The 26,185-nt window shown below is 42.2% G+C and overlaps 1 protein-coding gene and 1 pseudogene across 3 annotated transcripts in view; both read left to right on the forward strand.

Annotated features, from left to right (window-relative positions):
- Window positions 1-26,185, forward strand: part of stk3 (serine/threonine kinase 3 (STE20 homolog, yeast)) — a 581,025-nt gene that overhangs the window by 364,233 nt on the left and 190,607 nt on the right. For all 3 annotated transcript variants that reach the window (XM_063059845.1, XM_063059836.1, XM_063059856.1), the window contains exon 8: window positions 19,119-19,244. In XM_063059845.1, the coding sequence (XP_062915915.1) occupies window positions 19,119-19,244 (126 nt within the window). The remainder of the gene's footprint in view (window positions 1-19,118; window positions 19,245-26,185) is intronic.
- On the forward strand, window positions 6,473-8,111 carry LOC134356673 (RNA-binding protein 25-like; annotated as a pseudogene).

Here is a 26,185-nt window from a genome sequence, read left to right on the forward strand (position 1 = left end):
GAATGGCATACGTCAATGTGTCACTACATCATACGTGCGTGCCTCGCTAAAAGTGGAAAAACAAATTTAGACTTGAATTCCTGGTTCTTTTGTTTTCCTTTTAATCAGTTTTATGTTTTGGAGTTACAAAACTTGACAGTAGAGACGATGGAGTGATAAACGAGCCTGAGATGACTACCTACCTGTTGAAGGGCAGTGAGACTTTCGAGATAAGGAAAAACGCAGCAAAAAACAGTGAAGTAAAAAATAAAGCAGCACAGCATGTTTCTTTTTCCTTCACCAGAGGAGAAAGTTGATTGAGTTTTAAAAAAGGCAGAGAACAAACTGATTCATGGTTTCATAAACAGTGAGTACCGAGTGATAATAATCATAAATTTAAAAAAAAAGCAGAACTGACTGATAGTGTAGGAAATATAGATGTGTTTGATTGTTCAGTGGGTAACTGGCTCATGTATACAGAGCTAATTGAGCAGTATTTTGAAAGCAAATGGAATAGCCAATGGAAACAAGTACTTATTTTGCTGAGTTTCATTGGATTTAAAAGCATACTGTTTGATTAGAAGTTTGACTGCTCCAACCAAATCAAGCAAAACTAGCTTTGTTAATGTTGTTAGAATAATGCAGGAACATTTAGAAACAAAAGGCTTTTTGATTACAGAGGCTTTAGGTTTCATGAACAGAATCAAAAGGAGGGAGAGTTCATTTCAGCATATGTGGCTGAATTGAAGAAATTGTCCAAGCATTGTCAGTTCAGTAATGGGCTTAATGATGCACTGAGAAATCATTTTGTTTGTGAAATCTTACAAGAAAGCATTCAAAAATAGTTCCTAACTGAAGCACAATTCATACTTAAATGTTTAAATTGCTCTATCAATGGATCCAGCAGATAGAGACACAATTGAGTTGCATTCCATAAGACTATCAGACATAGGAGCAGAATTAGGCCATTCAGTCCATTGAGTCCACTCCACCATTCCATCATGCTGAACCCAGAACCCACTCAACCTCATACACCTGCCTTTTTGCCATATCCTTTGATGCCCTGACCAATCAGGAAACCACCAACACAAACACGAGGAAATCTGCAGATGCTGGAATTTCAAGCAACACACATCAAATTTGCTGGTGAACACAGCAGGCCAGGCAGCATCTGTAGGAAGAGGTACAGTTGATGTTTTGGGCCGAGACCCTTCGTCAGGACTAACTGAAAGAAGAGCTAGTAAGAGATTTGAAAGTGGGAGGGGGAGGGGGAGATCCAAAATGATAGGAGAAGACAGGAGAGGGAGGGATGGAGCCAAGAGCTGGACAGTTGATTGGCAAAAGGAATATGAGAGGATCATAGGACAGGAGGCCTAGGGAGAAAGAAAAGGGGGAGGGGGGAAAAGCAAGAGGATAAGCAAGGGGTATAGTGAGGGGGACAGAAGGAGAAAAAGGAAAGAGAGAAAAAGAATGTGTGTATATAAATAAATAACAGATGGGGTATGAGGGGGAGTTGGGGCAGTAGCAGAAATTTGAGAAGTCAATATTCATGCCATCAGGTTGGAGGCTACCCAGATGGAATATAAGGTGTTGTTCCTCCAACCTGAGTGTGGCTTCATCTTTACAGTAGAGGAGGCCGTGGATAGACATATCAGAATGGGACGAGGAATTAAGATAAATGTCGATTGTACCTCTTCCTACAGATGCTGCCTGGCCTGCTGAGTTCCACCAGCAACTTTTATGTGTGTTGCAGGAAACCATTAATTTCTGCTTTAAATATACCTCTGGTCTTGGCCTGCACCATAGTCTGTGGCAGACCATTCCACAGATTCACTCCTCTCTGACTAAAAGAAATTCCTCCTCCCCTCTGTCTAAAGCGGCGCCCCTCAATTTTGATGCCGTGCCATCTAGTTCTGGATACCCCCACCATAGGAAACATCCTCTCGACATCCACCATCCCCCAGCATTCTTCTAAATTCCAGTGAATACAGGCCCAAAGCTGCCAAACACTCCTCATATGTTAACACCTTCATTCCTGGAATCATCCTCGTGAACCTCCTCCAGATTCTTTCCAATGACAAGACATCCTTTCTGAGATATGGGGCCCAAAGGTGCTGACAATACACCAAGTGTGGCCCGACTAGTATCTTATAAAGGCTCAGCATTGTCTCCTTGCTTTTATATTCTATTCCCCTTGAAGTAAATGTCAATATTGCATTTGGCTTCTTTACCACAGACTCAACATATAAATCAACCTTCTGGAAGTCTTGTACAAGGATTCTTAAAGTCCCCCTGCTTCTCTGATGTTTGAACCTTCTCCATTTTGGACAATAATCTGCACTATCATTCCTTTTACCAAAAATGCATTATCATACATTTCCCAACACTGTATTCCATCTGTCACATTTTTGCCCATTCTTCCAATTTGTCCAAGTCCTGCTGCAATTGCATTGCTTCCTCAGCACTACCTAACCCTCCACCTATCTTCATATCATCCTCAAACTTTGCCTCAAAGCCATCAATTCCATTATCCAAATCATTAACAAACAATGTAAAAAGTAGCAATCCCAATACTGACCCTTGAGGAACACCACTAGTCACTGGCAGCCAACCAGAAAAGGCCCCTTTTATTTCCACTCGCTGCCTCTTGCCTGTCAGCCATTCCTCTATCCGTGCCAATATCTTTCCTGTAACGCCATCAGATTTTATCTTGTTAAGCAGCTTCATATGTGGCACCTTATCAAATGCCTTCTGAAAATCCATATGTGACATTCACTGCCTCTCCTTTGTCGAGCCTGCTTGTTACTTCCTCAGGAATGCTAACAGATTTGTCAGGCAAGATTTTCCTTACAGAAGCCATGCTGACTTTGACTTATTTTATCATTTGTCTCCAAGTAAACAAAAACCTCATCCTTAATAATAGGTTCCAACACTTTCTCAACCACTGAGGTTAGGCTAACTGGTCTATAAATTTCCTTCCTTTTGCTTTCCACCCTTCTTAAAGAGTGGAGTGTCATTTGCAATCTTTCAGTCCTCCAGAACCATGCCAGAATCAAGTGATTCTTGAAAGGTCATGACCAATGCATCTGTTATCTCTTCAGCAACCTCCGTCAGGACTGTGGGATGTAGTCCATCTGGTCCAGCTGACTTAACCACCTTAAGAGCTTTGAGTTTGCACTTTTTCCTTTGTAATAGCAGTGGTACTCACTCATGCTCCCTGACACTCACAGAGCTTTGGCACACTGTTAATGTCTTCCACAGTGAAGACGTGCAACTTACCCATTAAGTACATCTGGCATTTATTTGTCCCCCATTACTGCCTTAGAAGTATCATTTTCTAGTGATCCAATATCGACTGTCACCTCCCATTTACTCTTTACATAACTGAAAAAACTTTTGGTATCCTGCTTTATATTATTGAGCACTCTGCCCTCATATTTAATCTTTTCCCTTCTTATGTTGCCTTTTGTTGGATTTTAAAAGCTTCCCAATCATCTGGCTTTCCACTCACTTTTGCTACCTTATATGCCCTTTCCTTGGCTTTTATTTGTCCTCTCAACACTCCTTAACTGTCTTTAACTTTCTTTGTCAGCCACAGTTGCCTACCCCTGCCATTTGATAACTTTCTCCTCTGTGCGACTTATCTATCCTGTTCCTTGTGAACTGTTCCCAGAAACTTCAGCCATCTCTGCTCTGCCATCATTCCCTCCAGTATCCTCCTCCAGTCCACTTGAGCAGGCTTCTCTCTCATGCCTCTTTAATGCCCTTTATTCCATTGTGATACTGATTATGTGACTTATGCTTCTCCCTCTCAAATTGCAGTATGAATTCGATCATATTATGAACACTGCCTTTTAAGGGTTCCTTTACATTCAGCTCCCCAATAAGACCTGGGTTATTATATAATACCCAATCTAAAATAGCCTTTCCCTGAACAGGCTCAAGCACAAGGAGCTCTAAAACCCCACATCTTGGCTACATTTGGAGGCCTATATATGATTCTCATAATGTTTTTTTTTAGCCTTGCAGTTTCTTAACTCCATCCACAAAGATTCACCGTTCTCTGACCCGAGGTCACCTCTTTCTAAAGATGTAATTCCATCTCTTACCAACAGAGCCACACGACTGCCAATATCTTCTTGCCTGTCTTTTCAATACAAAATATATCTTTTGATGTTAAGTCAGGAATGAAAGTGAGTGTGAACAAAATTGCAATGTCTAAACAGAACCTGGCCAGGCCAAACAAATTGTGTTACCGTTGTGGCAGGGGCATGCAGATTTAAAGGTGAAGCTTGCAGAAAATGCAACAATGTAGGATACATACAAAGAGTATGTTGAGTACAGGTTTCCCCAGTCATCCGAAGGTAGAGCGTTCCTATGAAACGGTTCGTAAGCCGGAATGTCGTAAAGTGAAGAAGCAATTACCATTTATCTATGTGGGAAAAATTTGTGAACGTTCGCAGACCCAAAAAATAACCTACCAAATCATGCCAAATAACACAAAAAACCTAAAATAACAGTAACATATAGTAAAAGCAGGAATGATATGATAAATACACAGCCTATATAAAGTAGAAATTCTTTTCTGCAATCATTGCTGCTTGTCCACCGTAGCGAAAATCTCACGCAACCGCTCTCGGCAGAAACACTCTCTCCAGTAACCTTTAAGCTATGAAGCTGCCAAATCATACCAAATAACACTTAAAAACACACAACCTATATAAAGTAGAAATAATGTATGTACAGTGTAGTATCACTTACCGGAATCAAGAAGACAGCGAGCACACTGATGATGGTGTGTTTGGCTGAGTCGTCGGAGGTTGGGGTGGTGGGACACTGGGGTGTCATCTCATCGTCGTCTGCTTCCATCAGGGCAGGCAGGTCATCTTCTTCTATGTCTGCCTGCCTCGATGTCAAAGCTCGAGGTTCGTCGTCTGCTGTGGCTGATGTGGAAGGCTTGTAAAACGACGGTATACTTGACTGCTTAGCCTCGCGCATTTTTCTATCATACAGTTCTTTGTAAGCACTCAAACCATCCTGCAAATATACCCTAAACCTACGTATGCTTTCAAAATTAAAGTTGTACTTTTCTGCAGTCATTGTTGTCAATTTCGGCGAAAATCTCACGCAGTTGCTTCACATTCAGTTCCTGGAGGACTTCACTTTTGGTCCGTTCGCTACTGCATTCAGTTTCGATTGTTATCCTTTCCTCTTCCATTTGTATCAGCTCTTCATCTATCAGTTCTTGGTCATGGAATGCCAAAACCTCTTCAACATCATCTTCATCAACTTCCACAAGCCAAACTCACTTTGTCCTTACTTCGTTCACCACGATCGAAACGCTTAATTATGTCTAGTTTTACGCTAGTTTTACCCTTACGAGCTCTTTTAGGCTTTTCCGATGCCTTAGAGCTCAGCTTGTTAACGGCTACTCAAAATAAATCGACATAAAGCACAGATGCTCACAGGCACGTGTTAAGCAATGCCAGTAGAATGCAGTTCCGGGGGAGGAGCTTGGCTGCTCGGGGTGCGCGCTGCCTTTTATCGCGCACTGCCTTTTCTCGCACGTTTTTTTCACACGCTGCCTTTTTTCGTAACAGTGAAAACACCTTCTGTTAGCGAAAACAGGTAACTAATGTAGGTCTTTCGTAACAGCGAGGTGTCGTAAAGCGAACGTTCGAAAAGCGGGGGACACCTGTAGTCAAAAATAAATGTATTTATTTATTGAGATACAGCGCGGAGTAGGCCCTTCTGAACCTTGGAGCCACGCTGCTCAGCACCCTCGATTTAGCCATGGCCTAATCAGAGGACAATTTACAATGACCAATTAACCTACCAACCAGTCTGTCTTTTGGACTGTGGGAATACCAGAGTACCTGAAGGAAATGGACGTGGTCATGGGGAGAACATACATACTCCTCACAGGCGGCAACGAGAATTGAACCTGGTTCATTGGTATGTGCAGTGTTGTGTTAATCACTACACGGCCAGCCGTGCCACAAATGGACTGCACAGGGAATCGTTGCAGTTTCAAAAAACGCATTAATCTGTATGCTGTTGATGAAAAATCTGGTAATGATGAGAGTGACACAGGTCTGAGTAGCCTTGAGATTTACAACAGAGTGAAAAATAACCAGAGGCAAGCAATATGGCTTATACTAGAAGTGAACAGCAAATTAATTAAAATGTAATTGGATACTGTCTCGGCTGTTTCAGTCATTCAACAAAATGAGTTTTAATGAAACTTCAAAAATACTGAACTGAAACCTGCAGATATCCAATTAAGAACTTGCACTGGAGAAAAGATAACTCCTGTGAGGATGACATTTGTATCAGTGAAATACAGCAACCAACAAGCTACATTAGGTTTGTATGGGTAAAAACAGGATGGCCAGCATTGTTGGGATGTGAGTGGCTGAGACAACTGCAACTTGATTGGATGCCATATCCTCTGTAACAGAGTCAACTGAAAGTGAATGAAGAAAAGTACTAGATGATTCCACACTCTCTCCAAGCTGCACACCATGAATCATTGCCGAACAAAGGACAAACAGGTGTTGGTACCAACCACTGTGCCTCTAGTTGTAAAGCAATTTGGACCAAGGAAGGAACCTGCTGCTTGGAGGAATCATGTAAGTGACAAAAGCAGTGGTCTGAATACAGGTTGGAGGTGTTGTAGATACGGTGGAGGGCTGTCAGAGGTTACAGTGGGACATTGATAGAATGCAAAACTGGGCTGAGAAGTGGCACATGGAGTTCAACCCAGATAATTGTGAAATGGTTCATTTTGGTAGGTCAAGTATGATGGCAGAATATAGTATTAATGGCAAGACTCTTGGCAGTGTGGAGGATCAGAGGGATCTTGGGGTCCGAGTCCATAGGACGTCAAAGCAGCTGCGCAGGTTGACTCTGTGGTTAAGAAGGCATACAGTGCATTGGCCTTCATCAATTGTGGAACTGAATTTAGGAGCTGAGAGGTAATGTTACAGCTATTTAGGACCCTGGTCAGACCCCACTTGGAGTACTGTGCTCAGTTCTGTCACCTCACTACAAGAAGGATGTGGAAACCATAGAAAGAGTGCAGAGGAGATTTACAATGATATTGCCTGGATTGGGGAGCATGCCTTATGAAAACAGGTTGAGTGAACTCGGCCTTTTCTCCTTGGAGCGACGGAGGATGAGAGGTGACCTGATAGAGGTGTATAAGATGATGAGAGGCATTGATGGTGTGGATAGTCAGAGGCTTTTTCCCAGGGCTGAAATGGTTGCCACAAGAGGACACAGGTTTAAGGTGCTGGGGAGTAGGTACAGAGGAGATGTCAGGGGTAAGTTTTTTACGCAGAGAATGGTGAGTGCGTGGAATGGTCTGCCGGCAACGGTGGTGGAGGCGGATACGATAGGGTCTTTTAAGAGACTTTTGGATAGGTACATGGAGCTTAGAAAAACAGAGGGCTATGGGTAAGCCTAGTAACTTCTAAGGTAGGGATATGTTCGGCACAACTTTGTGGGCCGAAGGACCTGTATTGTGCTGTAGGTTTTCTATGTTTTTATGTTTCTACAACAGTTGTTTTTGTAGGCAACATATCTGAGAAAGTTTCTCATTTGTTATTCAAGCAATTACTTGTGAAATGTGGCTTGGTTTTAAGCTAAAAGAGAATTCAAGGAGCTTCAGGAAAGTTGCAAGCATTCGGTTTTTGAGAATATAAAGAACCAGAATATACTCCGCATATATTAAGCTTATTGCATGAACTTCAAGTGGGAATCAAATGGCTGCTTGTAAAAGTAGATGCAAAGACCAGATCCCTTCTTGATGAATAGTAGGCTGAAAAGAAAAGAGTCAATGGAGATACAAAAATAAGAATGTCTCCAGATGATGTTGTGGATGAGGAAAATAAGAGGAGAGGTCAGATCATAAAGGAAGCAACAGAAGGATTAATAAGAGAATATTCCAGAGAACTGCTTACATCTTCCCAAGACCAAGATGCACATCTGAGAAAGAGGAAAAAGGGAAAGAAAGAGGAGGAAGACAGAAGTGCTATCAAAATGAAGAGGATGAATGAGACCTAATTCCTTGAGAAATTGGCAAATTTAGAGATACTCACAAGAAACTAGAAGAAGAAAATGGAACGTGAGAAAAAGGACTAGAAGTTGAAAAGGAGAGAAGATATAGAGAGAAAGAACATGAGCAAGAAAGAGAAAGGCATGAAAGAGAGAAGGAGTGTGAGAAAGAAAAAGAGTGGGATAAAAGAGAGAGAAAGAAGCCAGGACTACAAAAGAAGCAAAGACCGAAGTAGATCAGCTGGTGATGCAACCACTGACGCCCGGCAGCCAATCTCTAAAGAGTGTCTTGTAAAGACACTGCCCAGAAAAAGGCAATGGCAAACTACTTCTGTCAATCTGATAGTGGAGGGAAAATTAATAAACAACCTTTACCTGTCTTTTGTATATGAGAATTCCAGATATAGGAAATGGCTGTGGAAGTGTTTCTTAACTTTGCTCCTGAAAAGCCTGACATGTTTTTTGAACCTGCCCCGTCCCAGATTCTCCAGCCCGTAGGATTAGTTTCTATCCACCCTATTGACTCTCCTCAATAGTTTGAAAGCTTCAGTTACATCATCCCTAGCTGTCTTCGTTCAGGAATGCTCATTAAACACGACAGGCAGAATGAAATAAAAATGGAAAATGCTGGGATCATTCAGCAGGTCAGGAATCATTAAGGAAAAGAAACAGTTAACGTTTCAGGTGAATTGAAGGATTTTTGATCTGAACTGATGATTCCATTTCTTTTCAATAGATATTGCCTGACCTGCTGAGTGTACCTAGGGATTTTTGCCTTTATTTCAAATTGCCAACATCTGTAGTCTTGTGATTTTCATCAATGGGGAGGATGAAGTGGATGAAAGTGAGAGAAATTCTTCAAGATAGATGGATTGGTGCAAATGCCCGCAAGGGTAGGGGATTGATCTAGCTGATGTTCATGAGAGGAGTAGATTGCCCATGGGTCATCCTGGTGAAAGATGGAAATTCCACTACCTTGTTTTAGTGGATAGAAAGATGATTAAAATTCTGGGATATGAAATTACTAAAGTAGAAGAGGAAAAAAATTAAGTAGGTAGTTATTGGAAAAGGAAAAACACTTATAGATAGGTAACAAATTATAAACACAAGTAAGTCTGCAGATGCTGTAAATCCAAAGCACATACATAAAATGCTGGAGGAACTCAGCAAGTCAGGCAGCATGTATGAAAATGAACAGATAGTCAATGTTTCAGGCTGAGACTCTTCTTCAGGACTGAGAAGGAAGGGGGAAGATGCTAAAATAACCAGTTGGGGTGGGGGGGAAGGGGCAAGAGACTAGCTGGAAAGTGATAGGTAAAGCCAGGTGGTTGGGAAAGGTAATGGGCTAGAAAAGAAGGTATCTGATAGGAGAGGGGAGTGGAGCATAGGAGAAAGGGAAGGAGGAGGAGATGTAATAGGTAGGTGAGAAGAAGTAAAAAGCCAGAGTGGGAAGATAGGGTGGGAACAGTTACAGTTGAGGTAACTTTGGGAATAAGTAGGTTGATGAAAGATGTTGGTTGACAGTTTGTCTCTAGAGATGGAGACAGAGATATTGAGAAAGAGGAGGGAAATAGCAGGGATAGACTCAATCCAAGATGTCCCTAATCTTGGCACCCTTGTGGCAATAAACTATCCAGGAATCTTGCTCTTGTCCATAGAGCCTCCTTCCTGTTCCCCTAACCAATGAATCCCACCATCAGTCAGGACATGCCCTGTTCTCACTACTACCATCGAGGAGGAGTTGCAGGAGCCTGAAGACATGTACGCAACATTTCACAAACAGCTTCTTCCCCTCTGTCATTAGGTTTCTGAATGGACAATGAACTTACAAATACTATCTCACATCTTTTTGCTCTCTTTTTGCACTACTTAATTTAATTTTTAGATACATTTCTTATAGTAATTTATAGTTTTAAAAAATTATTATGTGTTGCAATGTATTGCTGTCAGATAAGGAACAAATTTCATGACGTATATTAGTAATATTAAACCTGATTTTGTCTCTGAACAGTTTCTCGTATTCTATCTTGGTAGTTTACAGCAACACACACAAAATGCTGGAGGAACTAAAGTGATCAGGCAGCATCCATGGAAATGAATAGGTAGTTGACATTTGAGGCCAAGACCCTTCTTCAGTACTGAAAAGGAAGAGGAAGTTGCCAGAATAAAAAGTCGAGAGGAGGGAAGGAGACTAGCTAGGAGGTGATAGGTGAATCAGGTGGGTGGGAAAGGTCACGGGCTGAAGAAGAAGAAATTGGTGATCTGCAACCTGGTGACATGAACATCAAATTTTCTTACTTCTGGTAACCACTCTCCTTCTGTCCTTTTTCCACTTTACTCTAGACCCTCTCCTGATTCAACTGGCTCCATTAACTGTATATCTTTTACCTCTCACCCTATCCATCTGCACATCATCCACTCACTCCTCCTATCTAAACGTAAGTATAAGTCTTTCAGAATTGAAATTAGGAAGCCCTTTTCGATGTGATAGATTTTTAGAGATCTTTTCTATAATAAGAGTTAGAGACAGATTAATTGCTGAGTATTACAAACAATTTTGGAATATTATTGTCAGAAAAAATAGTTCTACATTCAATTAAGGAAGATAAATCAAAGAATATAAAGGTCTACTGCAGATTATGATAATTTACCTAAATAGTGGAAAAGTGTTGAGGTGAATAATAGCTTATTTGTAAAACTGCCACTTTGGAACTATTTGATTCAAAATATTTGCATAGCATATTGTTAAAGATGTTCTTTGTACACCATATGGTCTTGATGTGGGTTCATTGCTGTAATATGCAATTATGGTCTTGATAAGTAATTGTCACATGTTAAAAAAGTAGCATTATTCTGCAAATTGTGCTCCATATTGACAAGGATTTATCTGTATCTTCTCTGATAATGCAGAATTTCTTCCGCATTATGTTGAAGTGCCACTCAAGGTTTTGGGTGGAACTCAAACTAACTTTTCGGCAATAAAGTGTGTAGCAGCAAAATCAAACAAATACTAAAATAAAACAATTGCTGCTAGCCTGTGACTGCTACATAGTGGTTATACTTACATGACGTGCCCACAGCTCCAAAAGTCAAGTCCTTTATTCAATCAGCAAACATGCAGTCTTGAAGTGATGAAACTCAAGTGTACAAGTACCCAAATGTAAGCCAAGTGCTATTCAGTAGTCAGCAAAAGATGTGACCGCCGCTGGTCCCAAGCTACGAATCTGCCATGAAGTAAGCAAGAATATGTAAATTATTCCCTTTGCTTTTACTGCAACCCCACTCATATGACTAGTTAACATATAAACCCCACAACACAGAATATAAAGCAGATAGAGAACAGATACGTATGTGGCTCCCACATTGTATGATACTGAATAAAGCTGTTGGAGAAGTAAAGTCTGTTTTTATAGCTTGTTATTTTCAACCATTAATCCCATGAGAGTTCCATTTTTTGGTGTACTATAAAATAAATAGAAATTTCGAAATGTAACAGATTTCTTTGCTTAACTCATGTCTTGTTCCTTGCCAAACAAGTACCCTTTAGTATCTGGAGACATGATTTTTGTACATTTCTCTCAAGAAACAGTGAGAATTCTTGACACCTAATCAAGTCAGCCTGAAATTCGCACCTCCACTGTTGATGGATGGAATTTGAAAGCTAATTGCTTAAACCATTGCCTCTCAAAATATTTGCACTGTTTTTTTCATCTTTATTTGGTTGAAGCTGAGACTGCCTTTCCCAAAGTACTGTGTGTGCTGTAATTTCATACAGTCCTTCTCAGCAGTATTTGATACAGTTCCACAGCAGTGCCCTCACTTGATTCAGCTTCAAGCTCTCCAAGCTTTACATCCTGAGTTGATAAAGGATTTAATTTATTTATTCCTGTGATGTGAATAGCAGTGATAATTCCATTGTTTATTCTCCGTCCCAAATTATTCCTGAACTAACGAGGCATTTGAGAATCAGTCATGTGACCAAAAGATGTAAGGATGGAAGGATGGATCTCGTTTCATGATTAACAATATTACCACTAGATTTATTTTACAGCCACCAAAATGTTAAGAAGTGGATTGAAATCTCATTTGCAATTATATTGTAAGCAACTGAAAATTAATTTTTTGCTCCAAAGGGTTTTCGCAAGTTCATGCAGACAAGATGGCCTAAAGGCAATGTTGTTGAATCTTTCTGAAAATTATTTGAATGACTGAAAATTATACTTCTGAATCACCTGAAAAGTCCTGTTTTATAAAATAGGCAACTTTGCTGTAGATGTAGAACTTGAATCAGAATCAGGTTTATTATCATTATCTTTTATGACATGAAATGTGTTGTTTCGCGGCAGCAGAACAGCTTTTAAATTGAACTTAAAATGAAAGAACAAAGGATAAATTACACTGTTCAAATTGGTACTTCAAAATACAATACTTCAGTGGGAAAAAAAGCAGCTATTTTCAAGTACAACATAAATCAGAAAATGAAAACTTTGGAAAGTAATGGAACTCGCTGAATTTTTACACTGGCTAAGTAACAGAATGAAATGCCAATACAGTAGGGAAATGTGAAATACATTCTCAATGGGGAAGAGAAGGCGGCAGGCGAGTAGGGAAAACCACCAAGTATTCCAACAAAGCAAACCATGAAAATAAACACTTAACACGAAGCAGAAGTAAACAGAGAAATAATATTATTGCTCAGTCAAGTTGTGACTAACTTAGTGAACCTATGAAATGTATAAATATTCAAGTCTCTGACCTTCGATCACTGAAGTGTTTTGTCACCTATGAAGTGTTGATGATTGTTTATACTGCGGTTATTACTGAAAATATATGGATGATAAAATCATGAGTCTTGTCACCATTCATAAAACTCACTATACAGTTAAAAGAAATTAAGTGTTTGGAGAAAGTGGGAAGGTAAAAAAGTAAAATAAAATTTATTTGGAATTCTCTTCATTAATTGTCACCAGGCACCACATTCCACTGAATGATGGGTCTTTGTCCTAAAAAGTTGACTTTATTTCTGTTTCTACAGATGCTACCTCACTTGCTGAGTGTTTCCAGCATTTTTAGTTTTTATGCCAGATTTCCAGTAGCTAACTGTAAGACAGAGGAGCAGAGTTAGGCCATTCAGCCCATCGAGTTAGCTCCACTATTCCATCATAGCTGATCCCTGATCCCACTCAACCTCCATACCCTTTGATGTCCTGACCAATCAGAAAATTATCAATTTCTATCCTAAACATACCCACCGTCTTGGCCTCCACTGCAGTCTGTGGCAGAGCATTCCACATTTCACTACTCTCTCTGGTTAAAAAAATTCTTCTTACCTCTGTTCTAACAATAAGTATACCGTTTTGGATACTGTTGGTGGGGATGACCTACCAGGAACAAGTTGCAGTGATCCTGTCTCTGGCACTGAGGTTGGACCCTCGACTCAGAAGCGGAGGAGGGAAGAGAGGACAGCGGTAGTGATTGGGGATTCTGTAGTCAGGGAGGGCAGATAGGAGATTTTGTGGGGGAGATCGGGAGTCTCGGATGGTATGTTGCCTCCCTGGTGCCGGGGTCCGGGACACCTCAGATCGGGTGCAGGTTATTCTCGAGAGGGAAGGCAAGAATCCAGATGTTGTGGTCCATGTAGGGACCAACGACGTGGGTAGGAAGAGTGAGGGGGTCCTGTGTAGTGAGTTCAGGGAGTTAGGTGCGAAGCTGAAGGGTAGGACCTCCAGGATAACAATCTCAGGATTGCTACCTGTGCCACGTGCGAGTGAGGTGAGGAACAGAAGGATTATACAGATCAATATGTGGCTGAGAGGATGGTGTAGGAGGGAGGGCTTCAGGTTTTTAGATAATTGGGCTTTGTTCCAGGGAAGGTGGGATCTGTTCCGATGGGACGGTTTACACCTGAACTGGAGGGGTACTAACATTCTTGCAGGAAAGTTTGCTAGTGCTGCTTGGGGGGGGGGTTAAACTAAATTTGCAGGGGGCAGGGATCCAGAATGTGAGAGAGGATAGCGAGATGAAGTATAAAGGACAGGTGGGGACTACACGGTTCCAGAATATTAAGTGTGAAGTAGAGAAAGGTGAGGCGGAACGAGTGATAAGGAGGGTACATATGCAGAGGGATGGTCTGACGGAGCATGGAGTTAAATATGCAGAAAGAGTAAGTAAATTTAAGAAGGACAACAAAATTCAAGGGGCGTATAGCCCGGTGAGAGTTCGGGGAGCTGGGTTATGCACAATAGGCAGCGATTTAAACAGAGAGAGGAGAAATGGGTTAAAAATTCTATATCTGAATGCTCGAAGTGTCAGAAATAAGGCGGATGAGCTTGAAGCTCAGGTGCGAATGGGTAACTATGATGTTGTTGGGATAACGGAGACATGGCTGCAGGGGGATCAGACCTGTGAATTGAATGTACAAGGGTATACGTGCTATCGAAGGGACAGAAAGGTGGGCAGAGGGGGTGGGGTGGCCCTGTTGGTGAGGAATGAGATTCAGCCCCTTGCAAGGGGGGACATAGAATCAGGAGAAGTAGAATCAGTGTGGATAGAACTGAGGAACAGTAAGGCCAAAAAGACCCTAATAGGTGTTATCTACAGGCCCCCAAACAGTAGCATGGATATTGGGTGCAAGTTGAATAGGGAGTTAACAATGGCATGTGGCAAAGGAAATGTCGCAGTAGTTATGGGGGATTTCAACATGCAGGTGAACTGGGAAAATCAGGTTGGTACTGGACCCCAGGGTAGGGAGTTTGTAGAGTGCCTACAGGATGCATTTTTGGAGCAGCTTGTATGAGAGCTGACCAGGGATAAGGCTATTCTGGATTTAGTGTTGTGCAATGAACAGGATTTGATAAGTGATCTTGAAGTAAAGGAGCCATTAGGAGGTAGTGACCATAATATGATGTTTTTATCTGCAAGTTGAGAGGGATAAGGGCAAAACAGAAGTGTCAGTATTGCAGTTGAACAAAGGAGACTATGGAGCCATGAGGGAGGAGCTGGCCAAAGTTGACTGGTCGGATATCCTAGCAGAAAAGACAGTGGAACAGCAGTGGCAGGTATTCTTGGGAATAATGCACAAGGTGCAAAATCAGTTCATCCCCCGGAGAAGGAAGGATTCAAAGGGGGGAAAGTGGCCACAGTGGTTGACAAAGGAAGTCAGAGATAGCATGGCATTAAAAAAGAAGTATAACAGAGCTAAGGTGAGTGGGAAGACGGATGATTGGGAAATTTTTAAGGAGCAACAGAACTTAACTAAAAAGGCAATACAGGGAGAAAAAATGAGGTGTGAACGCAAGCTAGCTAGGAATATAAAGGAGGATAGCAAAAGTTTTTTTAGGTATGTGAAGAGAAGGAAGATAGTTAAGAACAATGTTGGGCCCTTGAAGAATGAATTGGGAGAAATTGTTATGGGAAACAGAGGAATGGCAGACGAATTTAGTAAGTACTTTGGATCTGTCTTCACTAGGGAAGACACAAGCAATCTCCCAGATGTATGGATGGACCAAGGTCATAGGGTAACAGAGGAATTGAAACAGATTGACATTAGGAAGGAAATGGTGATGAGTAGACTGATGGGACTGAAGGCTAACAAATCCCCAGGTCCAGATGGTCTGCATCCTAGGGTACTAAAGGAGATGGCTCTGGAAATTGCGGATGCATTGGTGATCATTTTCCAATGTTCCTTAGATTCAGGATCGGTTCCTGAGGATTGGCGAATGGCTAATGTTATCCCACTTTTTAAGAAAGGAGGGAGGGAGAAAACAGAGAACTATCGTCCTGTTAGCCTAACATCAGTGGTGGGGAAGATGCTAGAGTCCATTATTAAAGATGAAATAGCGGCATATCTTGATAGCAGTGATAGGATTGGGCCAAGCCAGCATGAATTTACCAAGGGCAATTCATGCTTGACTAATCTATTGGAGCTTTTCGAGGATGTAACCAGGAAGATAGACGCGGGAGATCCAGTGGATGTGGTGTACCTTGACTTTCAGAAGGCATTTGATAAGGTACCACGTAGGAGATTGGTGGGTAAAATCAGAGCTCATGGCATTGGGGGGAGGATATTGATGGCATGGATAGAAAACTGGTTGGCAGATAGAAAGCAAAGGGTAGCAGTGAATGGGTGTTTCTCGGAATGGCAGGTGGTGACTAGTGGGATGCCACAGGGCTCGGTATTGGGACCACAGCTGTTTACGATTTACGTCAATGAATTAAAGGAAGGCATTGTGAATAACATCAGCAAGTTTGCTGATGATACTAAGCTGGGTGGCAGTGTGACATATGATGAGGATGTTAGGAGAATTCAAGGTGACTTGGATAGGCTGGGTGAGTGGGCAGAAACTTGGCAGATGGCGTTTAATGTAAATAAGTGTGAGGTTATTCACTTTGGGAGCAAGAACAGGAAGGCAGATTATTATCTGAACGGTGTGGAGTTAGGTAAGGGTGAAATACAAAGAGATCTAGGAGTACTTGTTCATCAGTCTCTGAAGGTGAATGAGCAAGTGCAGCAGGCAGTGAAGAAGGCTAATGGAATGTTGGCCTTTATTACAAAGGGAATTGAGTACAAGAGCAAGGAATTCCTTTTGCATTTGTACAGGGCCCTGGTGAGACCACACCTGGAGTATTGTGTGCAGTTTTGGTCTCCAGGGTTAAGGAAGGACATCCTGGCTGTGGAGGAGGTGCAGCGTAGGTTCACTAGGTTAATTCCTGGGATATCCAGACTGTCTTACGCAGAGAGGTTAGAGAGACTGGGCTTGTACACGCTGGAATTAAGGAGATTGAGGGGGGATCTGATTGAGACATATAAGATTATTAAGGGATTGGACAAAATAGAGGGAGGAAATATGTGCCAGATGCTGGGAGAGTCCAGTACCAGAGGGCATGGTTTAAGAATAGGGGATAGGTCATTTAGGACAGAGTTGAGGAGGAACTTCTTCTCCCAGAGAGTTGTGGAGGTGTGGAATGCGCTGCCTCAGAAGGCAGTGGAGGCCAATTCTCTGGATGCTTTCAAGAAGGAGCTAGATAGGTATCTTATGGATAGGGGAATCAAGGGTTATGGGGACAAGGCAGGAACCGGGTATTGATAGTAGATGATCAGCCATGATCTCAGAATGGCGGTGCAGGCTCGAAGGGCGAATGGTCTACTTCTGCACCTATTGTCTATTGTCTATAAAGGGTTGCCCCTCAATTTTGAGGCTGTACCCCTTAGTTCTGAAAACCCCCACCATAGGAAACATTCTCTCTGCATCCTCCCTACTTAGTCTTCCAACTTTCAGTAGGTTTCAATGAGATCCTCCAGCATTCTTCTAAATTCCAGTGAGTACAGGCCCAAAGCTGCCAAACACTTCTCATACGTTAACCCTTTCATTCCCAGAGTCATCTTCATGATCTTCCTCTGGACTCTCTCCAATGACAAGACATCCTTTCTGAGATATGGGCCGAAAAGCATTGACAGTGTGGCCTGACTAGTGTCTAATAAAGCCTCAGCATTGGAGGATGTAAAGCTTAATTATTTGTGGCAAGTTAAATGCATTGTGGTTAAACTTGGAAAATAAAATAACCATGTATATATTGCTTATCTACAATTTATGTTGGCATTTGTTAGAATCTTGTGTAATAATACAACAAAATCAGTTTGCTTTCTTATGATAATAATCACTGGTCTTGCACATCAGTTATTTATTAAGCTCTTCCATGTTATTACCAAATAAATGAATTAAATTTGGGTCTTTTGGTTTCCTTTTTGTACTTTCAATAGGTTTCAATAGGTACATTTAATGTCAGAGAAGTGTATACAGTATACATACTGGAATTCTTTTCTTTGCAGACATCTATGAAAAAAGAGAAGTACCCCAAAGAATGAATGACAGTTAAAGCATTAGAACCCCAAAGCCCCCCCCCCACCGCCAGCTCCCCCTCACAAGCAGCAGCAAGGCAATGATCCCACCCCCACCAGCAAAGAAGCATCAGCACCTTCCACCAAGTATTTAGGCATGCAGCAAAGCATTAATAAAGACACAGACTTGCAGGACCCCAAAAAACTAATCGTTCACCTGGTAATTCAACATACCACATATCTCTCTATCTCTCGCGCTCTCTCGCTCTTATATATATGGGAAAAAGAAATGTCTCTGTTTCACAGTGACAGGGGAGATATAACAATCCACTTACTGGTTTATGATGTTAAGAGTCTGTTGCGTCGCTTTTTCCAAGCTCTTCACCTACAGAGTCAGCACCAAAAAGGTGCAGCTCTGTGGACACACAACCTCCGACATCTAACCTGCTGCCCCCAGTGTTGCATGTTTTCCTGCGACGCTTCAGTCAGGGGCACCAGCCTAGAATCAACACGTCCCCAGAGTCACAAAAATCTGGAACCCCGAAGGTGGGCTTGTCTTCCAGGTTGCGTCCTTGGGATGTCAAAAAGCAGCCGGTTATGAGGCCCTGAGAGCAGGTCCCTTTCCCATAAAGAACTGAAGTTAGAGCATATCTCCAGGTCAGGGTGTTCAAAAGAACACCCTATGACCAAAAAGGAAAAAAAGAGATATCAAAGATAGAAATAGAGCTGTTCCTGATTATATATTAACTCAGGATATTGTTCCCCATTATCTTCCCACCCTAGAAAACTTTCTCCCCTTCGAAAGATGGTGGCATATGTGATTAATGCAATTGGCTCTGATAACATTTCTACTCCACAAAGGAATCATTATCCATGCATACAGCGAACTAGCAACTGTTACGTCTATTTTAGTGTCACAGCAAAGGCATTCATGTCCTGAACAAACCTTGGTTCAGACACACTTTGAGGAGGAGCAAACAGTGTTTGCTATTTGTACATCTCTGTAGTTGTTGGACATTAAATCAACTGGAGAATCTAAACACACACCAAAAAAGAAGGACCCATCTCTCTTCAATATGCACAGAGAAGGTGGTTGAAAAAGCAACACAGAATGCTTTTTACTCTTCACCTTTCTTTTCTTGAGAATTAAGAATTATAGTTTAGCAAGTTTGAATTCCTTTGACTGTTTCCAAATATTGAGAGTGAATTTATTCGTTTGTTTTGTTTCTTTTTCTTGATGCAGCACCCTTTCATTAAAAATGCCAAATCAGTTTCAATTCTGAGAGATTTAATCAGTGAAGCAATGGAAATCAAAGCTAAAAGACATCAAGAGCAGCAAAGAGAAATTGAAGATGATGATGAAAATTCAGTAAGTCTTCTAACCAAAGGATTATTTGATTTTATTGTGATATATATATTTTTTTCATTAAGACTCTGCTATAAATAAAAATAATAATTTTTTAAAGTTGGTATTATTTCCTAAATGCCAAATTTCTCTTCGCTTTGAATGCCATCCACGGCCAAGAGCATCGACAATCACATCATAATTTTACATTAATTCTGTTGATTGATTTCTCAGTATCTTGCTTTGATGTTGTATCAATCTGATTTGTGTGCACTTTGTATTCAGGTGTAACCAGATTTTGCATTTTAGTTTGTATGAACTTTTGAAGCATTTGACAATTAAAAATGCAGGAACCAGATACTGCATCTGACTTTTCAGTTGGTGACCTAAATTGCTCACACTTTGCAAATTGAGCTATGAAATGCCAACCTAAGTTAGTAGTGGAGCTACTAGGACTTGATGTTTCAATCCCTGTTGTTGGCACTCTTGATGTTGGCAGTGGGTTTGGAGTGGTGACAAGGAGGGAGGGTAGGTACGTCATCGGGGTCATCAGGTGGACACCCTCCTTCTTTGACATTTCATTGATAAGCCCACGACGTCTCCAGAGGGCTCAACGGTGCTACCTGGCGTCCCAGATACACCCTCCTCAGTTCCATACCCTCCTGTCTTCATCTTGCAGCCCAGTTGTTGTCTTTCCTTCTAATCCAAATCCAATTGCTGCTTTCTTCTGCTGCACTTGACAAGGACTTGATTGCTTGTTGGAGGAAGTGATCCCTCACCCCCATCTTCTTCAATAGATTGGTCGTAGATGTAAGAACGAATCCCCTGCTTCCCACTTCTACAGGGAAGATCTTGGTCTTCCAGCCATTCTGGGCAGCTTCAGTTGCCAGTTCAGAGTATTTAGTCTTTTTCCTCTCATAAGCTTCTTCAACACCATCTTCCCATGGTACTGTCAATTCCACAACATATGCCAGCTTGGCTGTTGTGGACCATAGGACCATGTCTGGCCGGAGTGTTGTAGCTGCAATGTCTGGGGGAAACACAAGCTTTTTTTCCAAGTTCACATCCATTTTCCAATCCCAAGCAACCTGCAGAATGCTTACATCTTTTGCTGTTATATGGTGCTCTGGAGGTTGGCCTGCTGGTACAAATCGTGTAATGTGGACATTTCCTGCTGATGTTTGTGAGAGAGCATTTGTGATGACTCACCTCTGTTACAAGATTGATGCCAGCTGTCTGAGAACTTGGTTATGCCGCCAAGTGTACTGCCCCTGGGTGAGGCTCGTGGTTCATCCTGTTAAAATGTAGAATCAGGTTTTATTATCATTGACTTTGTTTTGTGGCAGCAGAACAGTGCAAAGACATAAAATTACTATGAAAGTAAATAGCACAAAGAAAGGAAGAACAAAGTAGTGTTCATTGACCATTGGATGGCGGAGGAGAAGAAGCTGTTACTAAAGTTTTGGGTGTGGGTCCTCAGGCATCTTTACCTCTTACACTGATGGTAGTAACATGATGTTGGGAGCCTTTCGTGATGGATGTTGCCTTTTTGGAACACTGCCTCTTGAAGATGTTCTTGATTGTAGAAGGGTTGTGTCCATGAAGGAGCTGGCTGGGTCTACAATTCTCTGCACCCTCTCACATTCCCGTGCATTGAAGAGTCCGTACCAGGCTGTGATGCAACCAGTCTTCACTGTACATCAGTAGCAATTTGTAAGAGTCTTTGGTGACGTACCAAATCTTCTCAGACCCTAATGAAGTAAGACTGCTGACATGCGTTCTTCATGGTTGCATCGGTATATTGGAACCGGGGTTGATCCTCCAAGATGTTGAAGGAATTTGAAGCTGCTTATTTTTCCAATGCTGACTCCTCAGAGGGCTGGTATGTGTTTTCCCAACTTCCACTTTCTGTAGTCCACAATCAGTTCCTTGGTCTTGTTGACATTGAGTGTGAAGTTGTTGTTGTGATACTTTACTTTTACTTTATTACTTTATTGTCGCCAAACAATTGATACTGAAGTGTACAATCATCACAGCAATATTTGATTCTGTGCTTCGCGCTCCCTGGAGTACAAATTGATAGTAAATATAATAAAAATTTAAATTATAAATCATAAGTAGAAAATGGAAAGTAAGGTAGTGCAAAAAAAAACGACAGGCAGGTCCGGATATTTGGAGGGTACAGCCCAGAACCGGGACCACTCAAGTAAAGGTAAATGATGAAAGGTCTGTAGATTCTAAAGGATTCTTAATACATAGATAGGTGTAGACCGTACTTCTTAGGTAATGTGTCACTACATTTAAACAAAGTTACACATTCAAGGATATCCATTGTATCAGAAAGACAAGCGGGGGCAGAAGGGGTGGCTCTGTAAAAAAATGAAATTAAATCCTTAGAAAACAGTAACAGTAGAGATGTAGAATCATTGTGGGTAGAGTTAGAAAACTTGAAGGGTGAAAAGACCCTGATGGGCATAATTTACAGGCCTCCGAACAGTAGCCAGGACTCCTAGATTACAAGTTATAACAGGAGCTAGAAAAGGCATGTCAAAAGGGCAATGTTACAATCGTCATGGGGCTTTTCAATATGCAGGTTGATTGGGAAAATCAGGTTGGTGCTGGATCCCAAAAGAGAGAATTTGTAAATGCCTACAACTTGACTGTTTAGAGCAGCTTGTGGTTAATCAGCTATTCTGGATTGGGTGTTGTTGTAATGAACCAGATTTGATTCGAGAACTTAAGCTAAAGGAACCTTTAGGAGGTAGTGATCAGAATATGAAAGAATTCACCCTGCAATTTAAGAAGGAGAAGCTAAAATTAGATGTATCAGTATTACACTGGAGTAAAGGGAATTACAGAGGCTTGAGAGAGGAGTTGGCCAAAGCTGGTTGGAAGGGGACACAAACGGTGAGGGTGACAGATCAGCAATGGCGTTTTTTTTTTGGGAAAAATTCAGAAGGCGCAGGATAGATACATCCCAAAGAAGTAATATTCTAAAGGCAAGATGATGCAACCATGGCTGACAAGGGAAGTCAAAGCCAACATAAAAGCAAAAGAGTGGGGACATATAATCGACCAAAAATTATGGGAAGTTAGAGGATTGGGAATTTTAAAAAAATCAACAGAAGACATCAATAAAGCCATAAGACGGATAAAGATGAAATATGAAGGTATGCTAGCCAACAATGTCAAAGAGGATACCAAAAGTTTTTTTCAGATATATGGAGTAAAATAGAGGGGAGAGTAGATATTGGACCACTGGAATATGATGCTGGAGAGGTAGTAATGGGGGACAAGGAAATAGTGGATGAAATGAATAAGTATTTTACATCAGTCTTCACTGTGGAAGATAGCAGTATGCTGGAAGATTGGGAGTGTCAGGAGGCAGGAGTGAGTGCAGTTGCAATGACTGAGGAGAAGATGCTTGAGAAACTGAAGAAGTCATCACCCTGACACAGAAAACAACTTCTCAATGTTACAAAGACAAAGGAGCTGGTTGTGGACTATAGGAGAAATGGAGGCAGGCTAGCCCTTGTTGACATCAGTGGATCTGGGGTTAAGAGGGTGAACAGCTTTAAGTTCCTTGGTATAAACATCACCGAGGATCTCACTTGCTCTGCACATAGCGGTTGTGTAGTGAAAATGGCACAACAACGCCTCTTTCACCTCAGACGGTTGAAGAAGTTAGGTATGGGCCCCCAAATCCTAAGAACTTTCTACATGGGGCACAACTGAGAGCATCTCGACTGGCTGCGTCACTGCCTGGTATGGGAACTGTACTTCCCTCAATTGCAGGATTCTGCAGAGAGTGGTGCGGACAGCCCAGCACATCTGTAAATGTGAACTTCCCACTATTCAGGATATTTACAAAGACAGGGGTGTAAGAAGGGCCGGGACCCAAGTCACCCAACCACAAACTGTTCCAGCTGCTATCATCCAGGAAATGGCACCGCAGCATAAAAGCCAGGACCAACAGGCTCCAGGACACCTTCTTCCAGCAGGTCATCAGACTGCTTAATTAATGTTGATGCAACTGTATTTCTATGTTATAATGATTATCCTGTTGTTTGTCATATTTATTATAAATTGCACATTAAACATTTAAGCGGAGACATAACGTAAAGATTTTTACTCCTCATATGGTAGATCGTGTTTAACGAATCTTGTAGAGTTTTTCGAGGAGGTTACCAAGAAAGTAGATGAAGGAAAGGCTGTGGATGTTGTCTACAGGGAATTTAGTTAGGCCTTTGACAAGGTCCCACGTGGGAGGTTAGTTCAGAAGGTTCAGACACTCGGTATTCGAAGAAGGAAGTCTGAGAATCGGAGCGGGAGTGCGGAGGAAGCCATTTTTGAATTTTTCGTTTTTTTTCCCATTGGCGTTCAGAGAGGCAGGACTGCGCAGGCGTGTGACGTCGGGCAGTGAAGCGCGGGAGATTTAAAAGGAACAGAGCCTTATACAGTGGGCAGCGTCGTTTGCGGGCTGCGGAGTGAGCCGGGAGCAGAGTGAAGGCTTAAGGGCTTTGGCTTACCGGGCTTAGGTGGAAACAGGCGAGGCGAGGAAGGTTTGGTATTCATTTTTTGTTGTTATTTGAGGAGAGGGGCAGTATGAGTGTGAAGGCAGTTTGTTGTTCTCAGTGCCGGATGCGGGTGGCTCTGGAGTCTTGAAGCCTCCCGGACATCCATATCTGTGCCAGGTGCGCCGAGATGCAGCTCCTAAGGGACCGCATTAGGGAACTGGAGCTGCAGCTCGATGACCTTCGTCTGCTCAGGGAGAGTGAGGAATTGATAGAGAGGAGTTACAGGCAGGTGGTCACACCGGGGCCACGGGAGGCAGACAAGTGGGTCACGGCTAGGAGAGGGAAGGGGAAGAGTCAGGTAATAGAGAGTACCCCGGTGGCTGTGCCCCTTAACAATAGGTACTCCTGTTTGAGTACTGTTGGGGGGGGGATCAGCTTACCTGGGGGAAGCGACAGTGGCCGTGCCTCCGGCACAGAGTCCGGCCCTGTAGCTCAGAAGGGTAGAGAAAGGAAGAGGAGGGCAGTTGTAATAGGGGACTCGATAGTAAGGGGGTCAGATAGGCGATTCTGTGGACGCAGTCCGGAGACCCAGATGGTAGTTTGCCTCCCTGGTGCCAGGGTCCGGGATATTTCTGATTGCGTCCAAGATATCCTGAAGTGGGAGGGTGAGGAGCCAGAGGTCGTGGTACATATAGGTACCAATGACATAGGTAGGAAAAGGGAAGAGGTCCTGGAAGGAGAATATAGGGAGTTAGGAAGGGAGTTGAGAAAAAGGACCACAAAGGTAGTAATCTCGGGATTACTGCCTGTGCCACGCGACAGTGAGAGTAGGAATGCAGTGAAGTGGAGGATAAATGCGTGGCTGAGTGATTGGAGCAGCGGGCAGGGATTCAAGTTTTTGGATCATTGAGACCTCTTTTGGCGCAGGCGTGACCTGTACGAAAAGGACGGGTTACACTTGAATCCTAGGGGGACCAATATCCTCTCGGGGAGATTTGCGAGGGCTCCTGAGGTGACCTTAAACTAGAATGGTTGGGGTTGAGAATCAAATTAAAGAGACTAGGAGAGAGGAGGTTAGTTCACAACAGGGGGATGGGAACCAGTGCAGAGAGACAGAGGGGCGTAAAATGAGGGTAGAAGCAAAAAGTAGTAAGGTGAAAAGTAAAAGTGGCAGGCCGGCAAATCCAGGGCAAAAATCAAAAAGGGCCACTTTTCAACATAATTGTATAGGGCTAAGAGAGTTGTAAAAGAGCGCCTGAAGGCTTTGTGTGTCAATGCAAGGAGCATTCGTAATAAGGTGGATGAATTAAAAGTGCAGATTGTTATTAATGAATATGATATAGTTGGGATCACAGAGACATGGCTCCAGGGTGACCAAGGATGGGAGCTCAACATTCAGGGATATTCAATATTCAAGAGGGATAGACAGGAAAGAAAAGGAGGTGGGGTAGCATTGCTGGTTAGAGAGGAGATTAATGCAATAGAAAGGAAGGACATTAGCCGGGAGGATGTGGAATCGATATGGGTAGAGCTGCATAACACTAAGGGGCAGAAAACGCTGGTGGGAGTTGTGTACAGGCCACATAACAGTAGTAGTGAGGTTGGGGATGGTATTAAACAGGAAATTAGAAATGTGTGCAATAAAGGAACAGCAGTTATAATGGATGACTTCAATCTACATATAGATTGGGTGAACCAAATTGGTAAGGGTGCTGAGGAAGAGGATTTCTTGGAATGTATGCGGGATGGTTTTTTGAACCAACATGTCGAGGAACCAACTAGAGAGCAGGCTGTTCTAGACTGGTTATTGAGCAATGAGAAAGGGTTAATTAGCAATCTTGTCATGAGAGGCCCCTTGGGTAAGAGTGACCATAATATGGTGGAATTCTTCATTAAGATGGAGAGTGACATAGTTAATTCAGAAACAAAGGTTCTGAACTTAAAGAAGGGTAACTTTGAAGGTATGAGACGTGAATTAGCTAAGATAGACTGGCAAATGACACTTAAAGGGTTGACGGTGGATATGCAATGGCAAGCATTTAAAGATCGTATGGATGAACTACAACAATTGTTCATCCCAGTTTGGCAAAAGAATAAATCAAGGAAGGTAGTACACCTGTGGCTGACAAGGGAAATTAGGGATAGTATCAATTCCAAAGAAGAAGCATACAAATTAGCCAGAAAAAGTGGCTCACCTGAGGACTGGGAGAAATTCAGAGTTCAGTGGAGGAGGACAAAGGGCTTAATTAGGAAGGGGAAAAAAGATTATGAGAGAAAGCTGGCAGGGAACATAAAAACTGACCGTAAAAGCTTTTATAGATATGTGAAAAGAAGAAGATTGGTAAAGACAAATGTAGGTCCCCTGCAGACAGAAACAGGTGAATTGATTATGGGGAGCAAGGACATGGCAGACCAATTGAATAATTACTTTGGTTCTGTCTTCACTAA

This window comes from Mobula hypostoma, chromosome 1, assembly GCF_963921235.1.
Source record: "Mobula hypostoma chromosome 1, sMobHyp1.1, whole genome shotgun sequence".
Lineage (NCBI taxonomy): Eukaryota > Metazoa > Chordata > Chondrichthyes > Myliobatiformes > Myliobatidae > Mobula > Mobula hypostoma.